General features: G+C 45.6%; 2 protein-coding genes across 5 annotated transcripts in view; one reads left to right on the forward strand and one right to left on the reverse strand.

Annotated features, from left to right (window-relative positions):
• Positions 1–11,751, forward strand: part of LOC119457902 (RNA-binding protein 25) — a 47,460-nt gene extending 35,709 nt beyond the window's left edge. For all 4 annotated transcript variants that reach the window (XM_037719664.2, XM_037719667.2, XM_037719668.2 and 1 more), the window contains 4 exons: positions 45–562; positions 3,949–4,253; positions 5,854–6,000; positions 8,251–11,751. In XM_037719664.2, coding sequence (XP_037575592.1) covers positions 45–562; positions 3,949–4,253; positions 5,854–6,000; positions 8,251–8,343 — 1,063 coding nt within the window. In that variant the 3' untranslated portion in view covers positions 8,344–11,751. The remainder of the gene's footprint in view (positions 1–44; positions 563–3,948; positions 4,254–5,853; positions 6,001–8,250) is intronic.
• A 2,281-nt stretch (positions 11,752–14,032) lies between these two features.
• On the reverse strand, positions 14,033–21,712 carry LOC119457904 (39S ribosomal protein L22, mitochondrial). The gene is made up of 3 exons (XM_037719670.2): positions 21,580–21,712; positions 19,028–19,601; positions 14,033–14,234 (listed from the first exon to the last, which is right to left on the reverse strand). Exons 2-3 carry the CDS (start codon positions 19,552–19,554, stop codon positions 14,099–14,101), a joined length of 663 nt encoding a protein of 220 aa, XP_037575598.1. The 5' UTR covers positions 19,555–19,601; positions 21,580–21,712; the 3' UTR covers positions 14,033–14,098.
• Positions 21,713–21,825: the final 113 nt, after the last annotated feature.

Raw genomic sequence — 21,825 nt, forward strand, 5'->3', positions numbered from 1 at the left:
AGTTGTTGCACACAGCAATTGTCTTCGGTGAATGTGACTCGCAGGGGAGCCGCCCTGCAGCGCCGCATGAAGGACCGCGAGAAGGAGATCGAGCTGGACAATCGCGACCGACAGCGAGAACGTGAGGAGCTCGATGATCTCCGGCGGAAGCTGGCGGACGAGGGCCACCCCGATCCGGAGGCCGAAGCCAAGCGCATCCACCACGAAGAAGAGGCCCGCCTGCTCAAGCCACAGCCACACCTGCTAACCGTGGTGCGGCCAGAACCCGAGCCTGAGCCCGAGCCAAGGGGACGAGAAGTGTCTTCGCCCCCCGCGCGGCGGCCTTCGCAGCACAGTCGGGCGCCCATGTCGCCCAAGGCCGAGCCGCGATCGCCACCTCCGCGCCGGGAGAACTCATCCGCGCGTCACGCGCGGTCGCCTTCACCGCAGTCTGCACCCTCCACGGGGCCAGCAGTGACCGCGGAAGAAGACGGGAGCGGCCAGAACAGTCTCTCAGGTTTTTCAGACGTGGCAACGCCACAGGAGGAGGGACGGAGCATGGGATTTGGCGTGCTGAAGTTGGGTGAGTATCTCGCTGTCTACAGTGAAACTTGTTGCTACTGAACACCACATTAACAAGCTTTTCAAAAATCTCCTGCTGACTGTTCTCACCGCTGTCGTGATTACTTTATGGGAATTCCCCTGTGCTTTCCTTGGCTTCATATGGTTGACTAACAAAACTCAAGCCCGTTGGTTCCCTACCTTCTCGTTCATGATGTAAAGAAAAGCCTTTTGTTGTAGAACAGACTTTGCAGAAATTTTCATTTCACGTCCGATTTTTCGGGACTTCCTAGGGCCGCGAGAACGTCCGGAAAAATTAATACTTTCTTTTTCTGCCCCCCAAGAGCTCAAAACGCCACAGGCACGTCCGAAGTAGCTCTAAAGGCCTGCCAGTACACTTATTAGAGGTATCGGTGCTTGTACTGTGATAGGAGACGGCAGGTACTCATGTGTATAATTAAATACACACCGTGTCCCGTGACAATTGCCCATTCCCACTCATGGTATGCTTCACCGCAATACTTTGCGTATGTTTCAGCACATAACACTGCTGTATTGTGGCGAAGCTGACTTTCGGGAACCGGCATTATGCAACACGTTGTTCTTTCCGAGCTTCGAAGCCAGTGGCATTAATTACCTAAGCGGAGTCGGCGCCATTGCTAACAGCGGTGAAATCTTTCAGGGAAAAACACAGAACCAAACAGCAAGAAGCTAGGTAGCGAACTCCAAAGTAGTGTTGCCGCAGTGGTGGCTACGGCTGCTAACGTATCTGCGTGTGAGAGCACCGGTTCGAGGCGGTGAGATAATCAAAATGGCGGCGGTGGTCGTTTCGATTAATGTCATTTGTTTCGGACATGTCATGACAAAAAGTTCGGAAAATTGGATGGCGAGAGTTTCTGTGTTCGAAATTGCAGATGACATTGACCTGGCGGTGCTGCGAAGGCGTGTCTTAAAAATCGTTCATTGACTGTTTTCTATAGACCGTTTTTTCGTGGGCGCCGCCATTGCGTAGCCAGTGGCGCCATCTATGGGCGATTGGCATGCTGGCTTGGGCGAACGCCCGTGTTGTATGCTGTGGTATACGCTCGGCGGCAGTTTCTGGTTGATTTTTTCGCACTCGCACGGTCTATTTAGCATTAAATGGCGTCTTCTACGTGGGGAATGGTCCTGTGAGGCGTAGTGGAGGAATTTAAGTCTGATGTAATCAAGCGGCTGGAGTAACTGCTGGTGTTAGGGCGGACGGAGCACTCAGCGCGAGCTGTGCGCGTTTGTTTGAGCCTACAATCAGCCTCAGTTATAACAGTTGGGTATTCCTGAAAATTCGTTTCACGAATGTTACCTTACTGCAGCATTCTCAGCACTGTAATTCTAAGCTCTGGTTTAGCTGCAACGAGTAGTTACGAAACATTTGACGATCCTAATAGCGTGGGTACCGTTCTTCTGGAGAATAAGTCGTGATGTTTACTTGACAAGCGTTCAAGTTGTTATGTGTAGATACACTGGGCGACTGCCTTGTTTGCTGGGCAAGGTTTCCGCCTACAAATGAAATAGTTTGGTTAATAATAACCGCATACCGTACAGTGTGAATTGCACTTTTCTAGTGGTCGAACGACTAGCTGCAGACTGTGCGAGCACCCGAGGCACTATTAAATGCTGTGTTATAGATCTGATTGTTCTATATAACGACCATGCGGAGTCTTATTGCGTCGTTATCCCGTGTTCTGTTTTACTTTGCCTCAAAAAGAGGACATCTGAACTGTTTTTTTTTTTTTTTTTTTTTTCGGTCTCCTAAGTTCAGTCATTTACAACCCATTCACCCACGTTACGGAAATTGTGTACTTACAAATAGCTGTTGGATTCTCTTTATGCGATCCCCTTTGTATATTGTGCCTTACAGTGCAAAAAAGGCAATGCCGATCTAAGCACGAAGCAATTGTGTGTATCATGTTGGCTTGCCAACCGCAGTGCTCGCTGTGTTCGGCCTCTTGCAGGAGGCTAACGTAGACAGTGATTTGAAGTCTACTAGACTTCAAATGCGTGAGAACGATTCCGCTGGCTGATGCAAATGTTCTACAACAACTCTTCGTCGAGTGAAAACCGATACACCCAACATAGATCACAACACATACACACACCGCGGCTGATGATGCGCGTCGAATTTTTGCACATGCAAGAGAAATTTCCAGATACTGTAGCTACTGCTGCACCTAAAGGCTACACAGTGGTTATTCGACGACCTCGTAAAAACTGACATCCCGTAAATTGCACTCGGAACTAGCTAAAACACCTCCGAATCGTTCCGCAGCACGCGACCGGCAACACATTCAAGCCGCGCCGCGCCGGCTCGCCCAAGCCAGAGAGGAGGAAAGGCTCGTCGCGCGCCCTTACTTCCTCGCCCGATGAAAAGGTCTATACCGTTTGAAAATTGCTCTATTCGAACACCCCTACTGATAATTCGTTTATCTGTGTTGTAGCACCGAGCTTCAACTCTGGTACCGTATTTACTCGATTGTAACGCGAGGGGTGACTTTTCATTGTGTCCATCAAGAAAAAATAAAATAGCTAAAGTAACGCGAGACCACCGGATGCATGAAAAAGTCGCAGTTTCGCCCGAAAGGCGAAGCATCAATTGCGATAGCAAATTAGAAGAGAGCTATACAAAGTAAGGAGAGTAGTTTTATCGGCTGCATAAGCACATTCGCTTACTAACTGAATTAACAAGCATGGTTTCAGCGCGTTCAAGCAAACATGAATAGATCAGACTCGATGACCGCTGACAACCACTGTCAAAACGCTGGCGTGAGCAAGCGCAGCGACAGCAGCAAGTGAAGGTTCGTGCGTTCTATCGCTTCAACGGAAACTGAGCGGCGAAAGCACAGCGCATGCAAAGGTAAAAGCCGTGTGGAGATCGCTTTCAAGATACGGTATGATAGCCTGCAGCCGCGCAAAGTACAAGTACGCAGAGTAGAAGCCACACCCGCTCTCTCCCCCCCTGCTGCCTTCCCGCTTTCCTCCTTTCGCGTGGGTGATTCAGTCGCCAGCTCCCCTTGTGCCCGATCATGAGATATGCAGTTTGGTGCCGCAGCTAAACATTACCTCCCCTCCCTCCCATTTCCCCATGGCCTTTTGCGCAATGGAGGCGTCGCGTTTGCTCTCCGTCGTGCGTTCGCTCTCCGTGAAAGCGCACGTCCCTCGCGCGCTTTCACTCGCACATTTCACTTGTTGATTAGAATTGGGTGCATCAGTGCACTTTTTAGACAACTTGAATTTAGGGTATTCTATTGTAACGCGGGGATCGACTTCAGGTAGCGAAAATCCGGAAAAACATACGTTACAATCGAGTGAATACGGTACATGCATTCCTCATGGTGGCTGAACCTAAAAGGTGCGACATTTCTCTCTCGACAGGTGGAAGCCCCAGTCAGGCAAGTGGGCGCAAGAGCCCCCCGTCGAGCAGCAAGCGCAAGAAGCTGTCTGTGGCCGCCTCACAAGTGTTTGGCAACGCGGAGGAAGAGGAGTCTGCGGAGACCCGCAAGAAGCGCAAGTTGGTGCCCCTGGAGGATGAAGAGGCCCGGCAACAGCAGCAGCAGCAACAGGTGCAACACATGAACACTGAGGAGAAGCGCAAGCACATCAAGAGCTTGATCGACCGCATACCCACGTCGAAGGAGGAGCTCTTCAACTTTAACTTCGACCGAAGCCTCGTGGACAATGTGAGTTGCGAATGTTTCGTGCTGTTTGCTTTGTCTGTTTTGACAGCTATTCGTTGAAGTTTGCACTAAAGCCTTCAAAGCGAAGCTAAGTAGCCAAGACATGACAATAGTCACCTCGAGGACAGCTCGAGTAGAGCCAATAGTCACATTGAGGACACCACTGCTTTTTGTTTGTTTAATGTGCAAAAGCTGCAGACAAACAACCTTTCATGCAAACCAAGGAATGAAAAATGTTGGATCCAACTTGCAAATAGTGGGTTTCTTTTGAAGTTATATACGATAGTAAACAGTATGCTTTAAATTTGTATTTTATAACATAGTGTAATGCAAATGAAATCATGGAGATGTTTCCTGCACTGGTTACGGCATGCTTTGATTCTGTGGAATTGCATTCATAGGCAAGAAAAGTTGTTCTTAAGTAGAGTGGTTGATTGAGAGTAACAATCCCAGAGCCAGACTTTAGGGTGGATTCACCCTTGGTGCTTCCATGATGCAATTTCTTAGATCGCTTTGGCTAGATAGCATAATACAGTCGAATCTCATTAATTCGAACTGACGCTGTGGTTCTGTCAAAGTTATGTGTATTTCAATGGGCGAAAACACTCGGTAATTCGAACGCGAAAGCATTTGCTACGGTTAATTCGAACATACCGTGGACCGACAATGCTGTCGGCAGCACGCCAAATAACGCAGCGGCGCTACCAACCGGCATTGCTCCGACACCGCCATAGAGCAAAAGCTTAGGAGAGAACACTTGATGCAGTGGCGAAGCCCAGTCTGCCAACGAAACTGCCCACGCCGGCAAATGCTCGCTTCCCGATAGCAGCAGAAAGCGAAACTTCAGGGAGCGGTCTAATCTGCGCTAGGCTGGCTGTACCGGCAGCGCCGGCATGGCGGCGGGCACGCACGGAGACACTCAAAGGGGAGGGAGCTGTGAGGGAGTTGAGAGAGAGGGCGAGGGGAGCCACCGAAGCGGCGGAGTTGCCGAGGCCAAAGTCTGCTTCCCTGCCGCCCTCCTCCCTCATCTTCGAAGGTCTCCGCGCGCGCGCGCCCGTTGCCATGGCGGCATTGTCCCCTCGCAGAAGTTTCGTTTTCTGCCATTATCTGGAACCGAGTGGCCGGCGTGGGTGGTTGTGCTCGCTATGTGCTTGCGCACTGCGATATTTCAGGACTCGCACTGTTCGTGCATCGTGCTGTGGTGCTCGAATACTTCAAAAATACGTCCTTCCTTTAATTCGAACAAATTTTCGGGCCCCTTCGAGTTCGAATTATCGAGATTCAACTGTAGTAGGCCTTGAGCTGTATTACTCAAAGTGCACATTACTCGCATGAGAAATCTAAATTGTTAGCACAATTTCGATTTCTCATGCAATTAATGTCCACCTCTTTCAGTGATCCTGCTCAACGACTAGTATTATGCTATCGGCCGTAGGCAATGTTTAAAATTATGTATGGTTTTTAAAAAAAAAGCGCCCAGTATATGACGCATACGCGCACAGGAAGTCTCGTGATAACGTATTATGTAGCAAAACTGCGTAGTGTTGTGGTGTGCATGGAAAGGTGAAGTAACCGGGTATGCGCACTCGCTCTTCGTCGTCAGGCGCTGATGGACAAGCGCATCCGGCCCTGGATCAACAAGAAGATTGTGGAGTACATTGGCGAGGAGGAACCCACACTGGTGGACTTCATCTGCTCCAAGGTGCTGGCCGGCAGCGCGGCACAGAGCATACTCAATGACGTGTCCATGGTGAGTCTGCTTTGAAGACTCCTCGTTTGTTGGCAACATGGCGATTGTCGTTGCAGTGTCTTCTCCATCTGTCCTGCTTGATTTTTGTGCCGGTAGCATGTTTTAGAAGTCTGTCAGCCGACTAGCGTGAAATACCGCAGAAGCGCCGAATATTAACATTTGCAAAACTTCAGAATTCTGAAAAATTATATTTTAGGCGCCCTCCCCCTCCTAAGCGCCAGCATCAGCCTAAATATTCACCTCACTGCAGTCCCTACGAGACCGCTGGGGGAGATGATGGGGATATATAGGCTTCGTCGCGGTGGAAAGGGAAAGACCGATGGGGGTGAAGATAATGCAGAGTGACAATGAACAGTCCTTAAAAGAACCCAGTGGTTGCAGAGCTTTTGTGAGACACATCTTGATAATGCATGCACGCAGCTGCTGTTCCCACACTTGTGCAATCCGCTATCAGCACGATGCACTCCTACATTATCACCAGGATGATCGAAGTTGTCGAGTGGCATCCCATGTCGGGAAAGAATGTGCCATCAGAAACGGCTCCCAACAGAGGAAGCGCTTTGAATTGCTGGAAACCTGAAGCTTGGCAAATTCAAGGCCTCAGGCATGTATATCGACTAGTGGAAGAAGCTCTTTGGAGTGACAATGCTGTCCACTAGCGACAGTCGGGAGGCCCTTGCTGACTGCAAGGAAGCTGTTGCCTTTTGCTCAAGAAGTGAAACTTTGAGGACGCGCTTCGGCTACATGGCCTACAACATCTGTAACATGGACCAGACTATGGTTAAAATGGGCAGTCCAGCGACTCGTACCAACAATATCGTAGGGGAAAGCAGCATATCGATCACCAACATCCTGCAGGCTGCGGACGTCTACTGGAATAAGTCGTTCAAGGACTCCCTCCACATGTCATGGACTGAGTTCATGAGGAAGCCCTTTGTGCCAAGACAAGCCTTCGTGCCAAGACATGCTGAACTTTGTGTCGACGGCTTGGGCTGCTGCGTCTGAAGAGATGGTTAGGCAATCCTTCAAGGGTTGTGGGATCAGTGTCGTGTTAGACAGCAGCGAGGACGGGCACTTGCATAACCAACTTGCAGGCACTGGAGAGCCCGTGGTCTGTTCAAGTCGCGCGAGTGTCGGCGACGAATGCATTGACCTATTCCGCACAGGCCACTGATTAGGGGCTGGATAGCGCATCGAGCACCATCAGCTGAAGCCACCGGAAGTAAGCTCCTTTGTCCCTGAAGTTGGCAATTTGATACTTTCTAGCGACAACTTCGCCTGCATGGCAGCTCGGCATCTTTTCTTTTTCTTCCCCTAAGATACCTGCTCATTGTGGCGTAGACTAACCCAAGAAGGCGGGAGATGTCTTTTGGATAGACATCAAAAATTGATCATTACCGTGCCAACAGTGTCGCTAACGTGAGCGTCGCGCGCTGGAAACACTAGCGATAAAGAAAACGCGTTATGAAAGAAAAAATATATATCGCATAGGGGTTCAGATTATCATAATAGCCCTTAACAGACATAAAGTGACAACACCACCCCCTATAACGCGGTAAACCACGAGGAAAAAGTTGTTACGGCCGCAATATTATCCGACCAAGCGCACTAGTAAGAGAAGCATGCGCCATACTTCTGGGACAAGCTGCTGCACGATGCCGCATTTCCGATGGCTTCACCTGCAGCCGGCTCGGCGAGCAGCGAAGTGGCATCTAGCAAAACATAGTACAGGTCAGTGGGAATGACTCGGAAGTGTCATTCGCTGTGTTCAGTGATGATGAGTAGGTGTACACTGTATCCCATCATTTACCATTTGACAATAAACATGCTTTCTTCGATTCCGCAGCCACCGTAGCCTTGCTTCGAAGTTTTTCGTTGGCCGCCTTGGTTTTTACTGCTTCGACCGGACAAGCGCCCATATCTAGATTAAGCCAATCTTCAATGAAGGTGTGGTGGGTGCTTCCGTGGTATTTTACAGTAGTCCGTCAAACAGCATTACTGTATTTACTCGTGCAAGACCACACCTTTTTTTTTTTTTTTTTTTTCTCTCTCTCTCTCTTGGGCAGGATGCGGCTCTTAAAGTATTGTAGTTAGACTTTTTCTAGTGCATCGAACTACCGTTTTTCATTCCTATGTGCCAGTCCTTCCATCAGCCTAAGTTAATATGTGTTGTTTATGTTGTGTTGGCTTTGAACTGTTAAATAGTATCAGGAAGAGTGGATTCATTGCCGTCTTCGCTTTCGTTTTCAGGTGCTGGACGAAGAAGCCGAAGTGTTTGTTGTGAAGATGTGGCGGCTTCTCATCTACGAAATCGAAGCCAAGAAAGTGGGATTAGTGAAGTGATGAGACTCGTACGCTTTTCAACACTTAGGGACCTTTTTTTCCTCTTTGTATACACGAGCGGCTGTTCAGTGGACATTCTTTTGTGACGACCTTCTCCGTGGGTTTGTTGCAAAAACTTGTCACCAACCACTGCCGCCGCCATCTTACCTGTAAATACTGTCAATTCTTCTTCCACCGCATTTTTTATGTAGAGTATTATTCTTGTCTCTTTCACACACATCTCTTCATTGTACAATGCACTGCTGCGATTAAGCTCTAGGACAGGAAGATGCTGGCGCAATTCCGAGAGGTCCGAAGGGAGCGTACTGGGGAAACCTCCGCTGGACAGCTAGTTCACCCGTGCTTTCCCATTGACAGAGTTCAGGGCAAGTTGTCAAGAACGGAGTTCTGCAAAATTTGGGAGCAGAACGCTTCCATTGTACCTATACGCTTTTTGTAAATGGCCTGCATTCTGATAGCATTAGTGCCATCTGCTATTTTTTTTTTTTTTTTTCCTGCTATAACTTTTTTTTTTCCAAAGTGTCGGAGTGAAATGCCTTTTTGTCTATACTATTTTTTAAGTGAGCAGGCTAAGTCATTGTGGATTGTATAAGTGTCATTAAAAAAACTAGGGACAGCGGCATGGTTCTGTTCCCTCGCACAATACAAGCTGTCTCATTGCCTGTGCAATTATATCTGTGTTTTGACCAGGAAATTTAGGCTGGTTCATGCATTTCCAAGGGCCGAGACGTTGCTAGGACACGGCACGAAAAACACTCGGGAACCTGCATGTTGTACCGTAACATGGAAACATGCAGGACACTGTGCACATGTTTGTTGCAATACGATCAGCGTTCATAAACATGGCAAAAAAAGCCGCTATATGTAACAAGTTATTAGTCACCTTAAAAGGGGGATGTGGGTGGCTAACACTCAATTTTCGCCAAACATACGCATTTTCAAATTTTGTTTGTTTTTTTAATTTCTGAGCATATAAAGAAGCTCCTCGCCAAGTTTGGTTATGTGTGCAATAGAAAAGAAAATGAGCTTCATTCCCCCCCCTCGGCAATTGCATGTGTTTTTGCCTGTTTTGATATCTTTGAATCGATTTTTCTTTGTTGCACTATTCGGCCATTTTGCACTTTTAAGAGGAATATAGTTTCGAAACTGCAAAGGTGAAATCTTTTTGTATCTAGGCTGAAAATTTATGAGGAACAAAACTGTGGATGCCTTGAATTTCTAGATTGCTTCTGTTGAGAAATATAGATTTATGGATCACAATAACAAACAAACAAAAGCTTAGTTTTTCAAGTGATGCGGTTTCTACAGAAGTTATGAAATTGCAAGCAGCTGCCCCTATCCTGTAATATGAGGGCGTCGACAAAATAACTATTCCGAGAAAGCTTATATAAAGCGATCATTTTTAAAATGATAGTTTTCCTGAGGTGACATATTCATTTTCTCAATGGGATATGCAAAACTTTTTTTTCTATTTGTGCTAGGGTAATCAAATTTACTACACGTTCTCTAACAACAAAACAGAGCATTCTGCCGATTTTTTTTTTTTTTTTAATTGGCGTGTCGGTTCAAAAGTTGACCTGTCAGCCACACATCCCCCCTAATGACAACTCTGCCTTTTTAAAGTCTCGGTTACTTTTTTTTTTTTGTTTAGTATCCTTTTAGTGATATAATTACCCAGTAAATTGTCCAGGTAAAATTCCTAAATCGACGTAAGGGATTTTTAAGGAATTTCAATGCCTCGCGCCCATTTTGTCCCAAGGTGGGACAAGATGGAACTCCCATAGACCCTTTTCACGACTGTAAAGCTAGCTTTCCTGCAAGGCAGCTTGTCCAACTAATGGCAGCATCGTCATTTTTGCAGACACATGCAAGAGCATTTGGCTTGTGTTGGGGCATAGAAAATGTAGATGTGGCTCTCGTGATGAAACCATGCGCAAGAGAATAGCCTCAGCACGTTCATCTAGCACTTTGTCTGCATTTGAACAATGACGGATGCTGCTTTTAGTTGGGCAGATGTGCAATACAGAGAAAGAAGCGTGTTAACCTGGGTACATTAAAGCTGCTTTTCTAGGCAAAGCGCAATCTAGAGATCCGATACTGTTTTCTTAGAAAACGGGGAATTGTTTCCCTTTTCACATTGTGACTGTTGAATTGCCGACACAGGAGAATTTAAAAACAGTTTGAGAAATTGTAAAGCAATTTCAAGGAAATTGTCACCATTACTTGGCGACTTTTTGCTAAAATTTGAATGTCTTGGGCTCTGACCTGGCAACTTTGTTCAGAAAAGTTACCTACATTGCTGCAATTCAACACGCAGGACACGCATCCTTTTTATGTTTTTGTTCTGGTGCTGTGACCAAACACGGTATCTAGCCTCGGTGTTCTGTGTGTATTGTCATGCTATCTGATGTGCAAGACACGTTTCTTGTACATTCATTGCACTGTGACCCAACACGCCCCCCCCCCCCGTCCCGCTTGTTTAACGTGCTACAGCCGAACATGTTCTTTGTGCAACAACCGGACATCTAGAACAATGATGTGTCCTGTGTGTCTATTATGCAATGACCCAACATTCAGGACACTTATGTGGCTCTCATGATGAAACAATGCTTTGAACAGTGATGTTTCTTCATGCAAACATGCTGGACACATGTCCCGTGTGTGTGTGTAATCTTCTGTCTTAATATTGCTAGTTAAATGTCTTGGCCCTTGCAATTGCCCTTGCAGCCAACATTGCAGACTTTCCCATGTGATGCTTCATTGGTGGACTAAAAGGAAAGGCCTTTGACAGCACAGAATGTGAAGTCATTAGCAAAACAGATGGTAGTTAACTATGATGACCATGCGATGCGGTATCCAACTTCTCACCTTACACTAACGCACAATTTTATAGCAGCTTGCTCATAGGCATGGTCGATGCACTGCTGCTAATTAATGGGACAGCTGGAGCAAAATACATGTTCTGTAATCATGTAATGCTCATTGGCGTCTGTCAGGTACTTGTGTAAGCATTTTTCTACAGTTTCGAGGAGTATTTGTAGCAGCTTTAAAATTTTGCATGTGCAGCAAGAAATGCTAATGCCACATATTGTCCAGCTACAGTGGTGGCCTGCCTTTGCTCCGATTCAAAAGACCCCAGTTCCAGAGGAAATCCTATTCGGAGACTGTGCTTGCACGGACAGATAGAGAAAAACTTTCGTCATTATGCGTGACCTCAAAGAATGTTGGTGCGGCAAGGGAGCCCTGCTATGCACTGACGAAGTCCGAGGCCGTACATATTCTACCACTTTTGCGATTCGGAAGGGGCCATTGGGTGTGCCCGCTATCGTTCCAGCAGATTTGTGCGACTGGTTGGAATCGGCGAGATTGTGTACGAAGATCTAATAAAAGCGGCAAGCCGCATTTTTTGTTCGTTGTATGCATCGTAATTTGCTTTGTCGCTCGCCAACTGTGAATTGTCTGAACGACGTACTCTGCACCAATGTAAAAGGGAACACTTGATCTCCATTCAAGCGGCGATTCCTGCAGAAGTGCAAGCTGGAACCTTGCTCACTGATAAATCAAAACTTGGCAAGTCGCATCCAGTATGAAAATGTCTTTGTTATATCCAATATTCGTTGTAAGCGTGTTCTTTACAGACTGATGCAAGCGAGAAAAGTTTTTCATTTCGTTATATCCATGTTTATTATGTCGAGGTTCAAGAGCATTTGCAAGTTTCTGTGCTGAAGCATTCTCCTCGTGCAACTTTCTGTATTATAGCACTAAACAAGTAATATTGCAGGCTTTGCTGAAATGTGGTGTTTCTTCTCGCACTGGCGCACCATGTAAAGGGCCATTTGTTCTTAAGTGAAACACCTCTCTGGTAAGGAGTCCGGTGTAACGTCTCTCTTCTACCAGGTTATTCAATAATAACAAAGAAATTTCGCAGTTCAAGAATATGGCACATTGGAACCCATGCAAAGCGAAGCTTTTGTGAAGCAGTTAAATGGTAGGCAAATGAAATCGAGCACAATTGTGTTTACTTTTATTTGCGTGCAACATGTGACCTCATGCAATGTTTTTGCACTGCAGAGGTCGGAACATTAGTGTCCTTCAATGTTTCTGTTTGTGCGCTATACTGTTCACAAGCAACGCTGAAATGCTAACGGCAGTTCATGCGGATACACAATGTGTAACGTCGGTGCAGAAATATCGCAAGGGCAAAACACAATATTCAACATCTGCTGAGAGAAGAGTGGCAAGGAGAAAGAAATACATGTAAGAATTCCATACCTCCTGTGTCGGATGCCCAGTGGGTGAAAGATGAGGTAGCCCAAGTATAAAAGCAAGTCATTCAGTTAAGAGGTCTGTGCTTTAGGGATGCCCATAAGCTTATATATGTAATTGTTCTAGGTGATTTATTTGATTGCACAGAACTTGTGCACTCACTGGCACTACTATGTTGGTCAAAATTCCATGCTGTGTAAACTGGCGCGTCTGGTTAGATAGCAACCAACCTAGCAGCCACGCAAAAGGTTTAGGAAGTACTTAAAGAACTTGCATAAATTTGATACCTCGAAATTCTGATTAAGTACTATAAACTTTATGTAAAGCTCGCAGTAGCATTATGCTGGAGGGAGTTTTCAGTTGCAGATAGGTCCTTTCTTTTTTTTTTGGTGGAAGCTTTAGCTCGGGCCCAACTCCAATGTTGCCTGTTCAAATACATGTAAAATGCAGAAATGCTTTTCTGAGACAACCAGTGGGCCGGTTTTATGACATTTGTTGCGCTCGAGAGAGTTAAATTCCAGTGACTGTCAGAAGCGGAATTTCAATTTAGGGCCCGAATTTTCCTTAAGGAATGTTCAAAGTTTGTAGGTTTGAAAATTCGTAACTCTGCAGCAAGAACAGATATTGCAGTTCTCTAAATTGCATCTGTTGGAGCATCTAATGCGGACAGATTTGATGTCACTTTATATCTTGCGTGACTTTGTTACATTCTACTCGCATATTAGTGGTCTATTTGAGCCATGTATAATACATCAGTTGGCCGCTTTAGATCTACTATTAGGTGCAATTTACAGAATGGTATAATTTTTCATTGCAGAGTTACAAAGTTAGTAACTTGACTGTTTCATTTCCTGCAAAAGTTGCAATATTTTTCTATTTAAAAAAAATTGACCTAAATAAAAAATTTGCAACCAATAGTCACTAGATTTTAACTTTTACTTTTAAATGCAATAAACCTCATAAAATTTGGTGCAGTGGTTGCCGAGAAAAACTATGTATCCTTTACAATTTAATCAGGAGCCCCCAAGCAAAAGCTTCCTCTTAAGTGCAAGGGTACTTCACTGTGCTTTTGAAGTGTGGCAGTTTCAGCCAGGTATTAGTGGGGCCCTGCAATACTTGTTTCAACTTGTGCAAAAAAGCTTTAGTCAACAGTGTCGTGAACGTGTATGGTTGCCCACAAAAGTTTAGGGGACAAGAGTTCCACGACAAATGAATTTCTGCTCATTCGAGGCATGTCGCTTGTAACTTAGTTTGAAGCTGACTTCGAGGCGATGTGGCCAGGCTTTGCAAGAACTCGGCTTTATCGCACATCCCCGTATCCCATAAAAATTTGTGGGCAACTGCACATGCGGCTGGGGACCCATTTCCTTCTATTTTTGCAAAACACTCATTGGGTATACGGTGTCAACATTAATGACGCACCACTGTACACAATGGATTGATGAAGATGCCATTTTAATTCTATTATACAATGTTTCTTAGCAATTGATCAACGTCCATACTTGACTCTCCTATCCCTCAGTTCTTGAATGAACTCTTCCAACTTCTGTGACGGCGTCAACGGTGGGTCGTAGTAATGCTCCGGGGGTGGCCCTTCGACGAGTCGAACAAAATAGTGGCAGTACCTGCAGCGAAGATACGGCGTTGCAGCATGTTAACAATGAGGCAAGCTTAAGCAAGAAATGCACAGACCCTCACTAATTAGAACAAGCCCCACATGTAGTGCAGTTCAGCATGTGACTACCAGATGGCACTCTCTAAAATGAAGGATGAGATGCTAAATCAGATAGAAAGGACAAAAGTATACATACCTTTACATGAACGAGAAAATGCAATTTACAACACAATGGCTTTTTGAGCCTAGAGCGAGCTGCCCCAAGGACAGCAACATCCATTATCATCAGCCTATATTTTATGTCCACTGCAGGACGAAGGCCTCTCCCTGCAATCTCCAATTACAAGGACAGCAACATACAGGAGCAAAGTTTTTCGCAACAAGGGTTAATGTGTTGCAGGAAAAATCTGGAGGTTACTCAGCGCATTGGAATAAAATGCAAAGGCATCCATCCATCCAGCTAGAAGCAGAAGAAATGACCACCTTCCTGAAGCAATGGGTTTAAAGTTAATGGCAGCATAACTGGTCAGCGGTGGAGACATCACCAAAACTATTGATCGAGGCACAAATATGTTACGAGATGACGTATGGGCAGAATGCTAGGTTTGAGTACTAGACGTGTTAAAACGCAAGCTAAGTGACTTTGTCGCCACTCTGATTCATGGGGATGCCATTAGCAACATTCATCATCACCCAAAGTGAACGTTTGTTTTCCAAAGTAAAAATTTCTCTTGTCAATCTCCTTGCTTCTAGAAACAATCTTGCCAAATCTTGACACACTTCCTTGCAGGCATGAGCCATGCTGCTTGCACGAAAGGAAATAACGAGCTGAAAAGCCCCTTCCATCCTTAATTAATTCCGCTTATTGAAAAAAAGTGGCAAATCAGTTCCGCATAATCCCGCAAGGTGGAGAAAGTATCATGAAAGTAAAAAAAAAAAATGTAGTTGCAACACATATCTTCCTTCCAATGTTTCTACAGTCGAACCCAGATATAACAAATTATCATGTATAACAAACATCTGTAAAAACCCCTTGAAAGCTTTTGTAAAAAGTTGTATTTTATATATTGAATTATTCATAATATCGAACTATTTCGTGATCCCCTTTGAGTTTGATATATCCGGGTGCGGACTGTGCACCTGAATAAAATATCTCTTGAATCTTCAATGTGCATTCAACGTGCATATGGCAAGATCACAAATGTGGACTATATGCCTGAACTCTCTAATGGAGCACCGCATCAGGGAATATCGACCACTTCATGGTTAATGTACTTCAGGAAGAAGAAAATGGTTATTTGTGGCAATGGTTTGTCTGCATCGCAATTCTGTGTACAACCAGTGGTTATGCAGTCTACCTGACAACTCCTTTCTCAAAGGCATTTCATACACCTTAATTTTGCAGCAAAGGTCCAAGTGGAGGCATCCAATATGTATAGTACATAAGAGCATAAAATGTGAACAAGCTGAATACAACCAAGAGTGCATCTTTGAGTTTCCAGGTTTGCTTCCCTTTGTAACCGGTGCCTAATTCATGCTGCAAAACATACATTTGGGAATACATCACACTTAGAAATCGGCATGCACATCACGCTCCCATTTAATTACAAATTCCAGGTGCTGTTATGCTTTTTTTAATTATTTTTCTTGTTTACATTTCAAGTAGTTCTTATGTGACACATTTTAAGCATTGTATTGCTATCAGTGCTTTTGCGGCACTATTTCTACATGTACAGTAATGGAACACCTAAGGAACATTCAAACCAGCATAACCTGAACATCTCATCAATTACAAACAGTATATCAGTTTAGACAGGGAGAGTATTAGTCTTCAAAAACTATATATATATATATATATATATATATATATATATATATAGCAGTAGGAGCTGGATTAGAGAAAGAGAAAAGGAAGGCCAAACTTGTATTGCTCGAGTTTCATGGCAAATTCCTGAGGCAAGCTGGTGCAGAACTTCAAGGTGGCGGCTGCCACCTGTTCGTTTTCTCTCATTTATGAAGCTTCTCTCGCAGTACAAGAGTGACTTTTCTTTATTACTGTTGAATGGTAATGTACTAATAGAGCTAAACTTGTTTTTTACTTCACTGTCCCTTTAACATCCCTGGGCAGTTTGTTACCTTCACTTTTTACTCTGCATTGCCATGTTATCTAGGGGCACTTGAAATGTATTACAGATTCGCATCCCATCGTCAGTGACGATGAAGTGGTATGTCTCAGCTTCTCGAAAAGCAGTCACAGCAATGTGAGTAAATGTTTGATACAGACGTTTCCAACGAGAGCTTCCTGGGCATCACCGTGGTGCCCTCTGAACTACTGTGAACACGCATGAGCCTCCCTAAAACGTACTACAGCATGTGCCCTTCAAACTCGACGCAACAGTTCAGAATAGAGGTACTCTCTCCTCCTAAAGGAAAGGTCTACAGTCGAACCCAGTGTGTGCAAACAGCACGAGACATTTCGTGCACGTCGAAATGCAAGCGGCGTGAGCTCGGTCTGGGCTCGCGTCGCCACGCTCACCCGCACAGACCAATAGGAGCAGACAGCTTTCCGAGCGCTCTGTATGTGAACTTGGTAAGCGGGATCGTCAGTGCACCCTGCGGCGACCGCGATAAACTGCACAACGCATGGCCTCCAAAACTGAAACTTATCCTCAAAGTTCCCATAATACCTCTGGCGTCACAGGCAGCGCTGACTTTTCTAAAGTTGTCCATTACCCCCGTCTTGTGCCAGCTGACCCCCACCATATGCGTGCAAATTTTCTAATTTCAATGCACCACCTTAATTCTCCGTCATCTTCAACTGCACTTTCCTTCTCTTGGTACCCATTCTGTAATGTAGACTACCAGTTATCTGCCCTATGCATCACACGGCCTGCCCCAACTTCACTTGTTTATTTACATATTCATAACACCTTGAAGGTCTCGAGAAACGGGACATTACACGAGGAGTGGTCACACACAAAAATATGGTGGGTCAGGTTAGGTGGCATGACTTGAAAGATGGTGTTCTTTCTTACTCTCAATATCAACTACAATATTGGCTACCCCCTTTTGCTAGCTAATCTACACCACTGTCGTCCTGCCCCTTAGCATTACGCCCGTCACTTTTCATTCATTATATGCGAATGTTTGTTTCCAGTGGAGAAAAGAAGAAAGCAAAGAATTCATTTTCACCAAGATGCGTGGTCAAAAAGAAAAAATGATGTAGATTCAATGTAAATGTTGGAATCTTGTGTAAAGCGAAGTTTTCATGAAGCAGTCAAGAAATATAAAGCTATTCATCTTACGCACGTCGTTTTGCAGCACAGTGAATACGTGCCTACCCGAAAACGCGGAAGGATGCGGAGACACCCCACCACGCAACCATTGATTACACATTGTCGTCTTTAAACCGTCTTTGGCCCAGTTTTCATTACACCCATTTGGGGATCAGTCGACTTTACTATTTCACTATCTCCAGGATTGGCTCACTTCAGTTGGTGAGAAAGAGGCCAAGCAAACCCCCCAGACCATGGCGAAAAAGATAAAGCTTTGCTTCAATAAAAGAGTTAGGCACTTGAAGGCGTATATTTGTTGCAGTGAGACGTTTAGTTACCGTTTGTTGTTTCATTGCATAATTCCGCAATGGACAGAGCCAGTTACCGGAACAGCTGTGGAGGTAGTAGAGATGGTTGTATATACAAGCCAATTTGTAATATGAGTGCTGTCCTGCATTTTACGTAGCTATTTCGCAAGACAGCAGAGGCAGCGGCAGTAACGGTGAGAAATGTTCGGGAGGGTTTGGAGAGAATGCTTTTTTAAAAGCAGCTCCAGGCCATTAATACGTACTAGCCACCTGACTCTGACAGCAGCGCATGTAAGTGACTAGAGAGAATCTCGCTCCAATACGCTTCTGGTAGGCTTCCGAGCGTGCTCGCATGCATGCATGAAAAAAAAAAAATTGCACGACAGAAAAATCGAGGAAAAATAACTCCTCCAGACAGTGAGCTCTTGCCATACAAGCAGCTTCATGAATGTGCATTGACAGTGGACGTTCCGAGTTTGCTATATCCAATGTCAAGTTTGTTATGGGGGAGTTTTTTTACATGTGGATCTGTCAGCAAGTTCCGCAGGTTCAATGTTTGGATTCATTATATTTGGGTCCCGACAGTATATACTGCTGCCTGCATCTAGATTGATCTTGTACTAGAATCTTTTCTTTTTTTATCGCACACCTGCCAACCTGTGAACATTGAAATTCATAAAAAAAATCACATGGACACGACACCAGAGGGTGGGAATTTGCACACGTCTTTTTTCTTTCAAAGTCTGTCCCGAGCGCATACGTCTTATTGAACACATACGCACTTTATAAATGATGATTTACCTTGATGCAACACACAGGCAGCAAGCCTGGAACAGCAGAAACTCGCAGGCAATGCATTGCTTTTAGACCACAGCGAGTTTCTCGGCAAGTATGCCGTTGCCGATGGTGCCTCCTATGGGGACTTGTGTGAATAAGCTTGCTCAAGAAAAAGTTCCCCTCTGGTGTCCTTTTTTCATTAGAAGACTGCCAAGGGTATAGTCACAGACCAACAAGTTAAACTCTTGTGACACACATATTTTGTTGTAAAACTTGATGCAACATTCATAGAATGAGCCTAAATTCATAAACCTTACAGAAAATTTGGGAGAACTGGCAGTTATTTTATCGACACTGGTTTAACATTGAGAGTAAAATGATAGCTGATGTCCACAAGGGTGGAGAGTGAGTCTTAGGAGGATGCGAAGCCTGAAAATGCGAACCTGTAATGAATGGTACCAAGCTTGGCCCGCGCATGCCTCCGAATGCCCTTGATGGTGACCGCCTTGTTGCAGAATGACTCGGCGACCCACAGGTTGGACCTGTACTCAACGTTGTGGTCCCGGACGGCCATGTCCTGGGCCTCCTTGAGCACCTCGATGACAATCTTGGCGCCCTTCTTGTGGACAAAGGTGAGTTGCTTGATCGCCTCGTCGACGCTCATGCCGCGGATCATCTGCGCGATGGGCAGCATCTTCTTGGGCGAGTAACGGATCTGGTTGCGGTAGTGAACCACCCAGGCCTCGTTGCGTGGCTGGCCGGGTTCCTGGGGCGGCTCGATTTCGTCATTCTTCTTGGGCCACCTTCGTGGTGCCGGCATGAACCAGTCGTCGCGAAGCTTGCACAGGGACGCTGCGACGCTGAAGTTGTTCCTGAGAAGCACCTGTCCCGCTGCCGGCAATCCACTCGTCGGCCCCAGAACAGGAGCGGCAAGCACTCTGTGCAACGCCTGTCGACACAGCGCCAACATTGCCGCCTTCGAAGTGCCGGGGAGGAAACGACTGGCCCGAGTCGGACCTGCGTTGAAAAGACAACATTAAAGGGCCACTGAAGGGGAATAATTGTAATGCACACATTGTCTAGCTTTTTTTTCCAGTGACTGTGTTTCACTGAGTTATCACTGTTATCAAATTATCACTCACCATAAAACGTGCCTACAGTGTCTCAAGTTTCTTTAATGTTGTCAACGATTTTATAGCGATGAGTCCTGTCAAATCAGACTGCGTGCAGTGCGAACAGTATTGTACATTCGTGAATACACAAAAGCATCAGCAATCCCTATGGAATGAACAGTAACACATGCATAAATGGCGCAGCAGACTTGATCCAGTCGGATCATATTTCAATGGCCGTGCTCACCACTATCGTCGTGGTTTGGGCATTGCTTGTCTCTTTCTGGGCACAAGTTTGCCCAATAAAGGGTCACGTTCTTAACCCATGGTTTTGGCAGTGTTCTTGCTTCACCGCCACAGAAACGTGACAATATGCGGTTAGGCTATTTTAGTAAATTGCGCTTTTGCGATAGCAAGACGGCAAGGGCCGGCTTGTTAAGCCACATAACTCAAAAACACCATGATATAGATTTTCAACAGCGGCTACCCACATCTGGTTAATTGTTTATCGATAAAGGAGGACTGCATTGCATTATAAACAAACAAAAAAACTCAACCTAGCAAGTTTCAAATGTATTTCTTTGCCGAAGTGGCACAGGTATGTGAAAATATTTCAAAATTTGTGACATCACTGTGAAGCACTAGTGCCTAGGTTCCAGCACGATATTGAAGAAAGAGAGGCTAGCCCTTCGTTTTCTACAGTGATGACGAACCCCATTTTCTGTTTTTAATGCGAAGCATTCTTTCGCTCATCCCAGGCACTTTGGGGTTGGTAGGTAGTTTCTCATCTCACCTCATTTCGGGCCTCCTCATACCTATGTCTGATGGCACGACCGAACCTTTGACTGCCAGCACAGCAACACAATGCTTTAACCGTTTCGCCACGATCGCACGGATGTTTGTCTTGTCCAACGGCCAACTAGCTCTTTGTGAGATGACTGGTGTGTGCGTCACGTCACATAGCATGAGTGAGACAACGTGCACCAGTTTCCATCTTTCATGGTATAGTAACGAGACAGTTTTGTAAGGTTTCTTCAGCATAGTAACAACAAAACTGTCGTCATGCGGTAGAACTGCCTCTGCCATCACACTCATTTGCATGCTTTACACAAACAGCTGGAAGACGGCGCGCTTCCGTCCCGCCTTACTTTCTTGCCCGCGCGAGGTCAAGTCACCATCCTCGGCTCAACCTCGCACGCTTTCACTCGCACCTATAGCTTACGGCGCGCGGCCACGGTGTTTTCGCACTTGGACTTCATACGGAACATCACGGCGACGCCGGCGGAAATGCGCCTGGAGTGTTCGTATAATTGCGATCGCAATGAAAAAAAAAAAAGAAGAAGAAAGGGGGGGGGGGGGGGGGCTGTGTAAAATTTATCCAGCTATGAGCACGTTTCAGCGCGCTTATAATGTCTGCTTTTCGTTTTATTAGCATCGCACTTTACGCGCACTTAACAAATTAATGCATAGTGGTAGCAAGGATTTCACTTCAACGGCGTGAGCATAAATCAACCAACTTTGACTTTTATTACCCAATTTGCTTGATAAGGACCTCGTCTCGAGAGCGAACAAAACCGAAAATACGCGGTTGAATAAACCTTATTAGAAAACTGAACCCGACTTGTACATTTCGGCGCGCTAAACCTGTTATTGTGTCGAGATCGCCGCCGCGCGCCCAAATAAAAAAACAGCAAAATACTCCCTATTAGCGCCGTGCAGCAGCCATACGCGCTAAGGTGTGACAGATCACGCCAAAGTACCAAAACCACCCTCCTTTGGTCAATGTGACCGACTACGTGCGGCTTCCACGCCAGTGTTTCGATTTGTGCAATCAAGCCCGGGCACTGGCTCGACAGACTTTGAAACAATCGTGGTTTACTCACTGTTTACGCCTCCTACTACCTCCTTGCTCTTGCAAACGTCAAAAGCGACCCCACTGAAAGCTTCTTCGCTCACGATTCCATCCCCATGATCACGCTCACGATTCTGCAACTGCGGGCAGCCATATTTGCTCAGCTGGTTTGGTTTCATACTGACAGTTAGTCGCCGCAGTTTAGTAGCAGTTCACAAGCTAACCGCAAATAAAATTGCGCTAAACTTAAATAATGTATTGCAGTACTTGCAATGAC

Source organism: Dermacentor silvarum, chromosome 7, assembly GCF_013339745.2.
Source record: "Dermacentor silvarum isolate Dsil-2018 chromosome 7, BIME_Dsil_1.4, whole genome shotgun sequence".
Classification (NCBI taxonomy): domain Eukaryota; kingdom Metazoa; phylum Arthropoda; class Arachnida; order Ixodida; family Ixodidae; genus Dermacentor; species Dermacentor silvarum.

What these genes read in the sequence shown, in the direction of transcription:
- LOC119457904 (XM_037719670.2), bottom strand. Translation starts at nt 19,554, where the DNA reads ATGTTGGCGCTGTGTCGACAGGCGTTGCACAGAGTGCTTGCCGCTCCT. An exon ending in CTTGGTACCATTCATTACAG is followed by an intron (nt 14,235 to 19,027) that starts GTTCGCATTTTC and finishes TCTTCGCTGCAG; the next exon opens with GTACTGCCACTATTTTGTTC.